The 12915-nt window shown below is 32.8% G+C and overlaps 1 protein-coding gene across 1 annotated transcript; it reads left to right on the forward strand.

Moving 5' to 3' along the window:
• Positions 1-7099: 7099 nt before the first annotated feature.
• On the forward strand, positions 7100-10936 carry LOC100790165 (probable xyloglucan glycosyltransferase 5). The gene is made up of 5 exons (XM_003550082.5): positions 7100-8376; positions 9009-9317; positions 9412-9702; positions 9854-9967; positions 10095-10936. Exons 1-5 carry the CDS (start codon positions 7657-7659, stop codon positions 10740-10742), a joined length of 2082 nt encoding a protein of 693 aa, XP_003550130.1. The 5' UTR covers positions 7100-7656; the 3' UTR covers positions 10743-10936.
• The last annotated feature ends 1979 nt before the right edge of the window (positions 10937-12915 follow it).

Consider the following 12915-nt stretch of genomic DNA (forward strand, 5'->3'; position numbering starts at 1 on the left):
ACCTACAACAGATACATTGAGTTGTGGAAAATTACTAATTTGGTTAACATGAGTTGTAGAGGATGAAGCCCTAAGGTTGGATTGCTGCATTAAAGCCATCAAAGCCTCATATAATTGTTGTGTAATTGTAAAACAAAGATCATCATTTTCTTGCTTTAGCTATTCACCATCACTGTTATTTTCTGCTTCTCATATTACAATGTTGTTAATTGTAGCTTTGTTATTACAAAACTTGTGTCCTGAAGGATAGTTGTGCTTTTAGTAACATTCCTCAATAGTGTGTCCACTTTTACCATAATAACTACACATTTTGGTTCCTCTACCATATGAAACTCTACATCCTTTACGTCCTCTAGAAGAGGGAAATCCATTCGTTTGATATCATACATCTATAGTGTGCTTAACTCCACCACAATAACTACATATTGGTGTTGGACCTGAGCTAGCAACATTAATTGTGCTCCCTTTAACCTCAAAATTCAAATTTCTAATTAAACTGGAATTAAGCACTTGTCGTTCTTGTTGAACAACATATGAGAAAACTTTAGGTATTGGAGGCAAAGGATCCATCATCAAAATATTTGATCTAACATTACTGTATTGATCATTCAAACCACGCAAAAATTGCATAACTTGATCTTGTGGTATTCTTTCCATTACACTAGTAAAAGCATCACACGATCACTTTGTTGCACATGTGCATATTGGATTTGGTCTATAATTTTCTAACTCATCTCATATCATGCGTAATTTTGTAAAGTAATAAGTAATTGAAGAATCATCTTGTCTAATTGTTGAAACCTCTTGCTGCAAATCCAAAATTTGTAACAAATCTCCTTGTGAATATCGCGACTTCAAGTGTTTCCTAACATCTATTGCTTTGTCTGATTGAAGCTGAGACTAAATGAACAGGCCATGAAATCACCATATTGTTGCATCTCTTTCATGAAAAATGTAGAGGATTGGTCATTAAAGGTTGCAAATGGGTTCCATCAATGAACTCTACTTTTTTCTTTGCGCTTAAGGCTGTCAACATAGATCTACTCCATGAATTCTAATCTGGTGGATTGAGAACTAGTAAAAAAGTGCCATCGCTGGATTCTCACTTGGATGTAGGTAATAGGGACTATGAACATTTATGGTTTGATTGATTTCACCATAGTGAATCAAGGTTTTTCGAAGCTCAAAAATGAAAAACAAAGAACAATGGATAAAGGAATTAGAGTGACACAGCAGAGCTCTTCATTTGAAGATGAAGAGTTCTAATACTATAATGAAACTATATTGGTTCATGATGAAGATAAAACAAGAAAACTTTGCAAAGAAGAAAAGATACACATAGTTCATAGAAGTGTTAGATCTTAGATTAATAGAAGCTTTCTTACTGAAGGTGTTATTGCTCACATATATTTATAGAGCTCAACTATAACTAACTGCAACCAACTTAAGAGCTAATGACAACTCATCTATAACTAACAAAACTAACTAACACTCTAACTGAAAATTGTAACTAAAAATGATTATTCTATCAATAAAGGTCAAGCACCTCATTTGGAGAATTGAAAGAAATTGCCTTCCTACAAGAGTGAGATTACGTTCAAAAGGAGTACAATGCCCATCAATATGAGTTTTGTGCAAAAAATAATTCAAAAAACAATTGGCATCTATTTTTTGATTGTGACATTGTTATCTTGGTTTGGCTAGCTTTTGGAATTTGGCCAAAAATTCAATAATTTGTTCAATAGGCAAAAGGTATACATGAGCTTATTTTTCTCCTCATTGCCTCCCTTAAAGATGATAGCGACTACAACACGTTGACCACTATCTTGTGGACTATCTAGCATCTAAGGAATGACAAGGTGTGGCATGATATTGACACTTCTCCAACTATGACAGTATCCATTGCTTACCAAAACCTATTTGAATGGCAGCAAGCATGCCTCGCTGCACCAACAATCAACCAACACCAAGAACAATATGTAGTTTGGACCCCACCTCCACCAAGACATGTGAAGTGTAACATTGATGTTGCACTCTTCAAGGAGCATAATCAATTTGGGATGAATCTTTGCCTTAGGAACAAATGGGGAAAATTCGAAGTGGCCAAGACCGCAATCAGGTATAACTCACTGAACCCAGTTGAAGCAGAGACTTGGAGCCTTTTACATGCACTGTCATGGCTAAAAGATTATAATTTCCAATAGGTGGATATTGAAATGAATGCAAGGATAATAGTAGATGCCTTACACAACAACTCTCACGGAGCTTCAGAATTTCAAGTTTTAATCAATAAGTGTAAAAAAATATTTTTCTTCTTTTCCAAACCCAGTACTGAGTTTTATAAGACGACAAACAAATCATGTTGCTCATAACCTAACTAGAATGTCAAGATTACAAGCTAGTAGTCATGTCTTCTATCAAGTACTACATTATATTTTCTCATTGATTATTAATGAAATTGCATAAGTATATTTCCTTAAAAAATACTTGAACAATAAACTTTTGTAAAAAAAAAATTGAACAACTCATAGTTATAAAAACTAGATCAGTCCGACTGGTCGGACTGATTCAACTAAAATTCAGCACCCTAGACGGTCTAGTTAAGTTGTAGGAACAAAAATGCGATATACCTAATTTGGCCTAGTTTGGTGAAATCCAATGACCCAATTCGGGTTGGTCCAGTTTGACCTAGTTGAATTTTTTTTACGATTCCTATAACATGTTAAATTGCTAATAACTAACTATTGAATAACATATAATATGCTCTTATAATATTATTTTCTTTTTTCTTGATAACAACAAATATATAATAACTAATTATAACATTAATTATAGTATGATTTAATATTTATGTGTTTTATACGTCTTCACCAAACTTGTTTATGATCATTTGATAACTTTTGTATTTAGTCTTGAAAAAATAATAATTTCCTTCGTTATTTAATGATAATGCCCATAAAATAATTTATAGTAATAAATGATTATATAATATTTATAGTTCGATTATAACAATGAATTTAATTTTAGAATATAAAAATATGGATTAATCACATTTTGTTAGGTATTTTATATATATTTTAATTTTTTAATATATATACTAAAGCAACCGGATCAATAAGTTATCCCACTAGTTGATCTTGTCTCGACTGAGTCGATGATTGGATCAATTTTATTAATAATGATTCTATTTGATTGTTAAAGTAGGACTCAATTTGGTAGAAGCTTAAAAAAAGAGTGAATTTGTTAGATTTTTTTTTCCAATCTTCCCTTCCTGATCATTGCACACTGTTAGTTTTTTTTCACGTCCCTACTTGATTGTTCTATTATCATTAGAGTTTGTTACATATAGTTAGTTAATTATTATTAAAATAATCTAGTATGTTAACGAGCTGTCACTACAACTTTTTAATTATAAATAAAAAGTAAGACTGGCTATAATATAAAAAGTTCGCTTTTATAATAAATTAAAATTAATTTCTTTACGTTTATGTATTGAGTAAAGGGTAACATCTTAAGTCTTAAAAGAATATTGTTTTTATTTTAATTTTTTGTAATTAAATTGATTTTTAAAAGGATGAAGTAATTAATTAGTTAGTTAGTGGTTGTAGTAAAATGAACTTGTAAACAAGTTAATAATTTTAAGTTTTATTCATAAAATGGAAATTTTCCAAAGAAAGACAAATTAATACAACCAACATGTTTATCTATATCTAGTTTATAGTTATTAATAATCAATTATTATGCTTTGGTATATCAATGTATTAATAAATATCTTGTCACTTTGTTGAATGTATTTCCTAATTCATTGGTGAGTTTTATCATAAGACAGATAAATTAAGTAACTCATTTTCTTGTAAAGACTTCTTGACTTTTTTTAATTGTGTCCATCATTTTGATAATATTTCAAATTGTTTCTTTCATCTTATTACTCAAGCAATGAAATAGTTATCTTTGTTTAAAGATAAATAAAAAAGGATCGTGCCACTTTCATATGAATTAGTATCTCAGAAAGAAAAATATTGTTCTTTTCCACTCATTGATTTCTCCAAAGTTTCTTCCATCAGGTGTTTTCTTCATATATTTTTTTATTCTATTCTGTTAATAAAGGATAGATGTTTTTTTGTGTCCATAGACAATTTTATCATTTATTATTTTTAAACTTTTATTATTCCTTTCTAATAACTATTTACTACTATGATGTTTTTACTTTTTTTTTTTAACTTTTATTTAAAAAAGGCAAAGAGACAGGAGTGTATCTCTCCCCTAATAACAATAAGGCAAAATTGCACTTTTGGTCTCCCACTTTTGCTCCAGTTTCACATTTGGTCCCCCGATAATTTAATTCACAAATTCGGTCTCCCATTTTTATAAATATCTCCAATGTTGGTTCGGGACGTCCCAATTGGACGTTGACCATTAGCCTCAGACGTTGATTGTCATGTGTCAACGTCTGATAGGCTCTTGAAAATTTTTACCCATATGTGATGAAAATTTTTTAGGCTTACCCAATTCCCCCTAACCCTAACCCAGTCCCACAAATTTTAAAACCAATTTTTTAAAAATCCCTAACCAAATCCTGTAACCCTTGGAATGTGATATCCATGTCTGCTAGATTCCGCAACAACTCCACCAACGAATCTTCAGACTGATAAATGAGAAGGAAAGAAAAAATCAGAAACACAATGAAGCTTAAAAAAAAGTCATAAATCATGAAATTAAAAGAAAAAAGGCATGGTGAGGGTCTTCGAGTTGCTCTTTAATGTCTAGAATCTTCTTTTGCTTGTTGCTATTGCCCTCTTCCATTTCCTTTTCCCACACACTTCCAATGATCACAATTCACAACAACACTCACTCACCTTAATCAAACAAAACCACACACAACAACAACAATGATGAGATTCTACGACCTCTCCGACACCGACAACGACTCTGCCATCGAAGAAATAATCTCACAGGCCCAAGACGCAGTTGTTCTGGACCAAGTCTCTACCATCAACTCCTCCGCCTTCACTGACGACTCCCTTCTCCCCTCCCACCTTGAAACCCGTTTCCGCAACCTCAAATCCTTCCCTCCCACCAAACCCAAACCCAACACCATCGCCAAAGCTCGCACCTTTTCTTCCAATCTCTCTTCAGCAAACCCCCAAAGTCCTAATTTTTCACCACCAAACAGAACCCAGATTCTGGGTACACCTCTTCGCACGAGAAAAATAGTTTCAGAGAAAAAACTAAAGATGGGTCTCTTTCTGTTTCTGCTTCTTCACCCCTGTTTGCTTCTGCTTCTTCCCCTTACGATTTTCTTGCTTACGGTTGCAGAGAGAGGGAGAGAGAGCTTACGGTTTTCTTGGCGGCAACCATTGTTGCGAAGAGGAACCGGAAGAGGGACGACGATGGCGAGTAAGACTGCCACTAGGGTTTAGTTTGCTTTGTCTTCAACCTTTGTTGTAATTACATATGTTTTAGGGTTTTCATTTAGGGTTAGGGTTCTTGTCAGCGTAAATAAATTTTACCACAGCTGGGTAAAAAAAAGCAAGTCTTTCAAGAGAACCGATCAGACGTTGACACGTGAGAGTCAACGTCTGCGGCTAATGATCAATGTCCGATTGGGACGTCCCGAACTAACATTGCAGGGATTTATAAAAATGGGGAACCAAATTTGTAAATTAAATTAGCAGGAGACCAAATGCGAAGCTGGAGTAAAAGTGGAGGACCAAAAATATAATTTTGCGTAACAGTAAACTTAATTCTTCACTCTTGCGAAGTAAACTTAATTCTTCACTCTTGCTATTACTTAAACTCCTTACTACCTGGCCGAATCTAATGGATTTCTCAAAGTTAATTCTTGGTTGATTTTGATGATTATTTTGGCAGTTTTCATATTAAACTCACGTTTAATCAAAGTATTTGTTTAAAAAATCGAAAGCTAATAGTTTTAATAGAATGAATTTATTGGTAAGATAATAATTTTAAAATTAGTTTATATAATGAACATTAAATAAAACAAACTAACATAACTAACATGTTTATATACCTAGATTTTAGAGTAGTATTAAATAAGAAGATTTTTTTTACATAAGAGTGAGACAAATAAATATTAATTGTTATATTTTATTATTGATGATTAAGTTATGTAGTCACGTTATATCACTTCTTTAAGTAATAACATAAATTTAAGAAATTTCTATTTTAATCATTTATGCGTGTTTATACAATCCAAACTTAGTACTTCTTTAACATAAATCTCCTGATCTTTAATCATTAATTATTATACCCTAATTATCAACAAAGTTCGACACAACTATTAGATAGTCGGATTCTTTAATTATATTGGGTGTGAAAGATTTCATTTCTTATCGTGTGGGTATAGAAAAAACTTTTAAGGAATGCAATACGTATGGTTTTTACTCTCAGAAAAAAATTAGTGATAAATTTGTTTGGGGAAGCTTCTTTAAAAATTACTTATAGGAGAAGAAAGATAAGAATTTTTTTAATGAGTTCTTTTATAAGTTAAAATGAATTCTTAGTTAATTTGTGGATCTCCTCTCGTTTCATAAATTATATGAAAAAAAATTATAAATTCATTAATGAAAATCTCATTTTAATTTATAAAAAAAAAACTCATCTAATTCTTCTTATTTTTTTTTCTTAGAACTGTTTTTAAAAATAACTTATCCGAACAGGCCATCAGTACGTGACTTTTAGAAGTTAAGAAATATCCTAATTAAATAAAGAAGAAGAATGGTGCCACTTTTAGTAAAGTTCATCAATTGTACTTAGAATTTTCAACTCATTCTAGCTAGTGGGTAGACCAATGGTCTTTATTTCAATTGAATTAAATTCCTTAGAAAGAAAAGAATTGTTCTCTTCTACTCATTCGGTTCTCAAAACTTCCTTCCTCCATGTGTTTTTCCCCTAGTTAACTCTTGGTTGATTTGGATTATTACTTTTGCAGTTTTCACATAAAACTCACATTGTAAAATAAATTCATGCTGACTAACTCATTTTACAAGAATGTTGATTCAAATCTGGCTGCCAATGTAAAAAATTTCTTGGAAGACAATATATAAATACTCTTCTAAGCATTTAGTCTTGAGGCATGCGTCGCCTTGCTGAATTCCTAAGACCCAATTCTCCTAAATTTTTGTTAAAAAAAAATTATGCTTAGAGTCAAAACTCAAAAGGGTAAGGGAATGTGGAATTAGTTAACTGGAGTAAACCCACTTGATGTTACTAGCATCTTACAGCTGCAGATAGATAGAGATACCTTCCCTCATAATGGTGGCTTTCCCATGTTAGGTACCCTTTTCTTTCTTTTAGAGACCCTCCACACTACAAAAGAAGCCCCTTCTCACTCAGTTCACGTTTCTCACTTTTTGTGTGCCTGCAGCAGCATTTACTTATTAAATGCTGAACCTCCAAGAGGGTGGTTCTCCTTCTGGACCAAGTTGGAATTTCTAGCTACTTGTTGCCACAAAATGATTGGTCTCATTTTCATGGGGGGGGGTTGAGATCTGAGTCTTTAGTCTTTTTCACTGAAAAAGATCTATAAAGTTGGTGTCTTGAGTCCTTGTTTGTATGTATGTGTATATAAATGCTATGTGTGCTTGTAGACTTGTAGTGAGTCGTTTTTGTGTGGAAGTGTGAATCTGTGTGGAAATGGCTCCAAGCTTTGATTTTGCCAATAGGTGGATGAAGGAGACTCAAAAGGGTACCCCAGTTGTGGTCACAATGGAGAACCCTACTTTCTCTGTTGTGGAGATTAATGGTGCTGATGCTGCATTCATGCCAGTGGAGAAAACACGTGGCAAGAATGCTAAGCAAGTCACATGGTTCTTGTTTCTCAAGGCTTACCATGCTATTGGCTGTGTAACTTGGTTTGCCACAGTTTTGTGGTCTTTCATGGGAGCTATAGGGAAGAGGTTGATTCATAGGGAGGGTTTGGCCTTGGAGAGTGAGAAGTTGGAGAAGGGGAAGATTCTGTTTAGGGTCATCAAGGTGTTCGTTGTGAGTTCTTTGGTGGTTATGGTGTTTGAGGTGGTGGCTTACTTGCAAGGCTGGCATTTTGGGAATCCAAGTTTGCACATTCCTCGCCCTGTGGATTTGGAAGGACTGATGTACTTGGTTTATGTTGCTTGGCTGACCTTTCGTGGCGAGTACATTGCTCCACCAATGCAGGCACTTTCAAAGTTTTGTATTGTTCTGTTCCTTATACAGTCAGTGGACCGTATGATGCTTTGCTTTGGGTGCTTTTGGATAAAATACAAGAGGATTAAGCCTAAGATTGACGGGGATGCCCTCAAGGTTGATGATATTGAAGGATCTGCGTGTAACCATCCCATGGTTCTAGTTCAGATTCCCATGTGTAATGAGAGGGAGGTAAGACTTCAGACTTATGTTTCTTCTTGTCCATTATATGGTAGTTTAAGCTGTTGCTACTATTTAATGTAGCAGCAAATTTCAATATATAAATTTTATTTAGTTATTTATTTATTGAAGAGACTAGATTACATGATTTTTAGTCCTATGAAAAGGGGTGGAGGGAGATCAGGAAGGACATTAAAGGAAATTATTAAAAGAGATCTCATGATGCATAATATCCCTAAGAATTTAATTTAGTTTGTAACTAAGCTTAATGACATCATCATGTAATCCATGTAACAGACCTTGCTTAGTGAGATAAGATTATTGTTGTATTTATTTACTCGAATAGATTTGGAAAATGTCTCAAGAAGCTATATAACTTGTTATGCAAATGTCATCTCGAATTAGAAGAAAAAATGCTTTTTAAGCCTACACATCTTAGAGTAATGAGCTCCTTATTTTCAGTTTCTGTAATACACAGCATTACTTAATAATTGACAAGATAAGTCTTTATCTTATTAGTGTTGGGGGTGATGTGTAGTATTGAGGCATTTGTAAGTATGTCACTCTAATAAGCAATCAGTGACAACACATGATTTTCACTTGATAGAATTTTAATCCTATGCCTTTGTGCTGATTTCATGCAGGTGTATGAGCAGTCTATTTCTGCAGTATGCCAAATTAATTGGCCAAGGGACTGTTTACTAATTCAAGTACTTGATGATTCGGATGATGAGAGCATACAGTGGTTAATTAAGACTGAGGTCACAAAATGGAGCCAAAAGGGAATCAACATAATCTACAGGCATCGCTTAGTCAGGACGGGATATAAAGCTGGGAATCTCAAGTCTGCAATGAGCTGTGACTATGTGAAAGACTATGAGTTTGTTGCAATTTTCGACGCAGATTTCCAACCAAATCCTGATTTTCTTAAGCAAACCGTGCCATATTTCAAGGTTAAGAAGAGAACACCAAACATATTCAACAAAGATTCTTGGTAAATCTGTGTTTAGCGTAATTTTTAATGCATATGCCCGTCTTCTATTACAGGACAATCCTGAATTAGGCCTTGTCCAAGCTAGATGGGCTTTTGTGAACAAGGATGAGAACTTGTTGACACGTCTCCAGAACATTAACTTATGCTTCCATTTTGAGGTAGAACAGCAGGTCAATGGGGCATTTCTCAACTTTTTTGGATTTAATGGAACTGCTGGTGTTTGGAGAATCAAGACCCTAGAAGAGTCCGGGGGCTGGCTCGAGAGGACCACCGTAGAAGATATGGATATTGCCGTCCGAGCACATCTCAATGGCTGGAAATTTATCTTTGTAAATGATGTTAAGGTAATCATAGATGAGAATTGTTTGTCCATTAATATCTCCATTCTTTGCAGTACATACTATAGTGCTACTAGAATAGTATTCATATACATGCTAATGTGACATTTTGCTTAACTAAACTACTCTTGAAATCTTCAAATTCGTAAATTTTCAGGTACTTTGTGAAGTTCCTGAGTCCTATGAAGCTTATAGGAAGCAGCAGCACCGGTGGCATTCCGGTCCAATGCAACTTTTCAGATTGTGTCTTCCAGCAATTTTGAGATCTAAGGTATATCTGTTACTCAGCTAAAGGTAGTAAATAGAATAATGATAAGTGAAAACAAATTCTGCTAACTTGCAAGTATTCCTTAAATATACACAACAACCTAAAGGACCTCAATTCTCTTTAACTGCAGATATCACCATGGAAGAAAGGGAATTTAATACTGCTATTCTTTCTGTTGAGAAAACTCATTCTTCCCTTTTACTCCTTCACCTTATTTTGCATAATTCTTCCTTTAACCATGTTCGTCCCGGAGGCCAAGCTTCCTCTATGGGTGATCTGCTATATACCTGTATTTATGTCATTCCTCAACATTCTTCCTGCCCCGAAATCTTTTCCTTTTCTTGTTCCATACCTTCTTTTTGAAAACACCATGTCTGTCACCAAATTCAATGCCATGATCTCTGGACTCTTCCAGTTGGGTAGTTCTTATGAATGGATTGTCACAAAGAAGGCTGGCAGGTCATCAGAGTCCGATTTAGTGGCGGCAGCAGAAAGGGAAGCCAAGTCAATAATAGAACAACAAAAGATCCATAGAGGAGCTTCTGACCGTGTACTTGTTGAGTCAAACCAAAGTAAGGAACATAAAGAAACAAGTGGAAAACCTGTTAAGAAAGCTAACAAAATATATAAGAAAGAGTTGACTTTGGCATTCCTCTTACTCACAGCTTCTGTCAAGAGTCTGTTGTCTGCACAAGGAGTTCACTTTTACTATCTTCTTTTCCAAGGAGTGACTTTCCTCCTTGTTGGTCTTGATCTAATTGGGCAGCAGATGAGCTAGTTTTGATTCAAAACAAGAAAAAAAGGAGAATAAATGGAAAGAAAATAAGCTTCATATTCTTGCTGCAAAACAAGCAATGTTGTAAAAGAAAGGGGTTCTCTTTTATTGAATTCTATCATTTCTGTTCTCACACCATTCATCCCAAATTTCAAATATAGACCTGGTCATTATATTGAATTCTTGCTTATAGATAAGACTGGAAAAATTTTCATTTTTGTAAGTTGTGTTATAGTTAGTGTCTTTTTTTTTTTTTAATGAGATTTGGGAGTCTATCTTCAAGTTTAGTATTTTACAATTCCGAAGGTCTGAGTGGAGTGTAACCCAAACTTGCTTGATGCTTCTTGAACCATAGGTGCCTTCTATTTGGTAAAGGCTACATCTTTCGGTCAATTCATCTTGTTTATCTAAAAAAAAGTAAATTTTAATTCCCCCTACTCACAATTTGTGAATTGATTTATTTTTTATTTCAATCTTGTTCTAATTTTAGTTATGTTTATATAAATTCACCCAAATTTATTTGAATTTAAGTATAGTTGATTTAAATTAATCTTAGTCTTAATAATTTAATTTTATCAGCTTACCCTTTGTCTTTATTATGGTGCAAATTAGTTTAACCATTTTACCCATCCTATTCGTTCCTTGTATATAAAGTCACATCATTAGTGGTAGTATAACATATTATAAAATACCATTAATTCATTTCATTCTTAACCAGTGGTGCAAATTATTTTAACCAAATGTGTTTCAAATAAGGAAAATTCAATTGCGAATTAATTGATAATTTTTTATTTCATAATTAGTTATTTAGTTCTAAGCAATTGATTGTTTTTTAAATTTTCTTTATTAATCAAAACAGTTTTAGTTATTAACATAGTATAACATAGTTAATAGATAACCTAATTGTTTCAACTTGCAATCAAATACTTGATCTCCATGTATGTATGCTTGGAAGAACACTTTTTAAATGAATATAAGTACTTTTTAAACAAAAAACACCTTATATAAAAAAAAAAAAAACAGTTTTAGTCCATAATAATCTAAGATAGTGTTAAAGGGTTCACAACAATTCATGCAATCTGCATAAATAGTATCAAGATTCACAACAATAATTTAATCAACCAAACCAGCTGAATTAGATTCATGACAAAACGGTTTTAATTATTTTTCTCGTAAACATGCAATTTGCCTGTTTTACATGCACGAATCAAGGCTCTATAAACCAAAGTGATGTAGGCAAGCAAATAGAAGAGACAAGCTCATGTGGTTTGATACTTTATTTGGACCCACTAATAGATTCATTGTCTTTTAAACCGATTCCTACATCACTGACCCAGCTAAGTAGGAAATGAGGGGTACTTGCTATGCTTGTATGGTAATGATGCCACGTGAGTGATGAGCGGTTCAGGATGGAATTGGCTTACTACCTTTAAAGGATATTTAAGACATGACATCGAATTACCTTCAAAAGGAAAAAAAAATCCACCATATATTATATTTCATTCCTCATTTTAAAATTGAAATAAGTTTATATATATCCTTTTAAAAAATATATTATACACTTTTTAAAGTAATTTTACATAATTATTCAATTACAAAATATTATATATGATAAATTTATTGAATTTTATAATAATTATCTTAAAAAATCATATAAATAATAATTTATGATTAAATAATGGTGTAAAACTAATTCATGAGCATTAAATTCTTTTTTTTCTAGTAAACATGCATTTTCTTATTTTACAAAGGTGTTTTATGATTTTTATATTGAATCGAAATGATATTGTTTCTTTAATTATTATATTATTTAATAATTAAAGACAAATTTTTAGTTTGGATTAACTATATAATTAGTTTTTTTTATAATTCAAATTTCAATTCAATTTTTCAATTATTAAAAAATTGAATCAGATATTTTAATTATTTAAAAACACTTATTGTGACATACGTAATCTCAAGGTCATTCTGACTTGACTTCTTGTGATTGTTTATTTGAAAATAATTGTCTCCACCATAGACATGCTAATTTAAAATTGTAAAAATCATATATTTTACGTTCAATGATAAAAATGAGAGCAAATGCATATTCTTACGACTTTGGCAGGCAAACATAAAAGTATAGTGTTGGGTTGGACTTGGATAAGAGCATAGTGGGAGATCCTAAATTAGTATC

This window comes from Glycine max, chromosome 17 (assembly GCF_000004515.6).
Source record: "Glycine max cultivar Williams 82 chromosome 17, Glycine_max_v4.0, whole genome shotgun sequence".
In the NCBI taxonomy this organism is placed as follows: domain Eukaryota; kingdom Viridiplantae; phylum Streptophyta; class Magnoliopsida; order Fabales; family Fabaceae; genus Glycine; species Glycine max.

Coding starts and splice junctions, on each gene's coding strand:
- LOC100790165 (XM_003550082.5), top strand. CDS start 7,657: ATGGCTCCAAGCTTTGATTTTGCCAATAGGTGGATGAAGGAGACTCAA. Junction 9,318..9,411: donor AAACCGTGCCATATTTCAAG/GTTAAGAAGAGA, acceptor CTTCTATTACAG/GACAATCCTGAATTAGGCCT. Junction 9,703..9,853: donor TCTTTGTAAATGATGTTAAG/GTAATCATAGAT, acceptor GTAAATTTTCAG/GTACTTTGTGAAGTTCCTGA.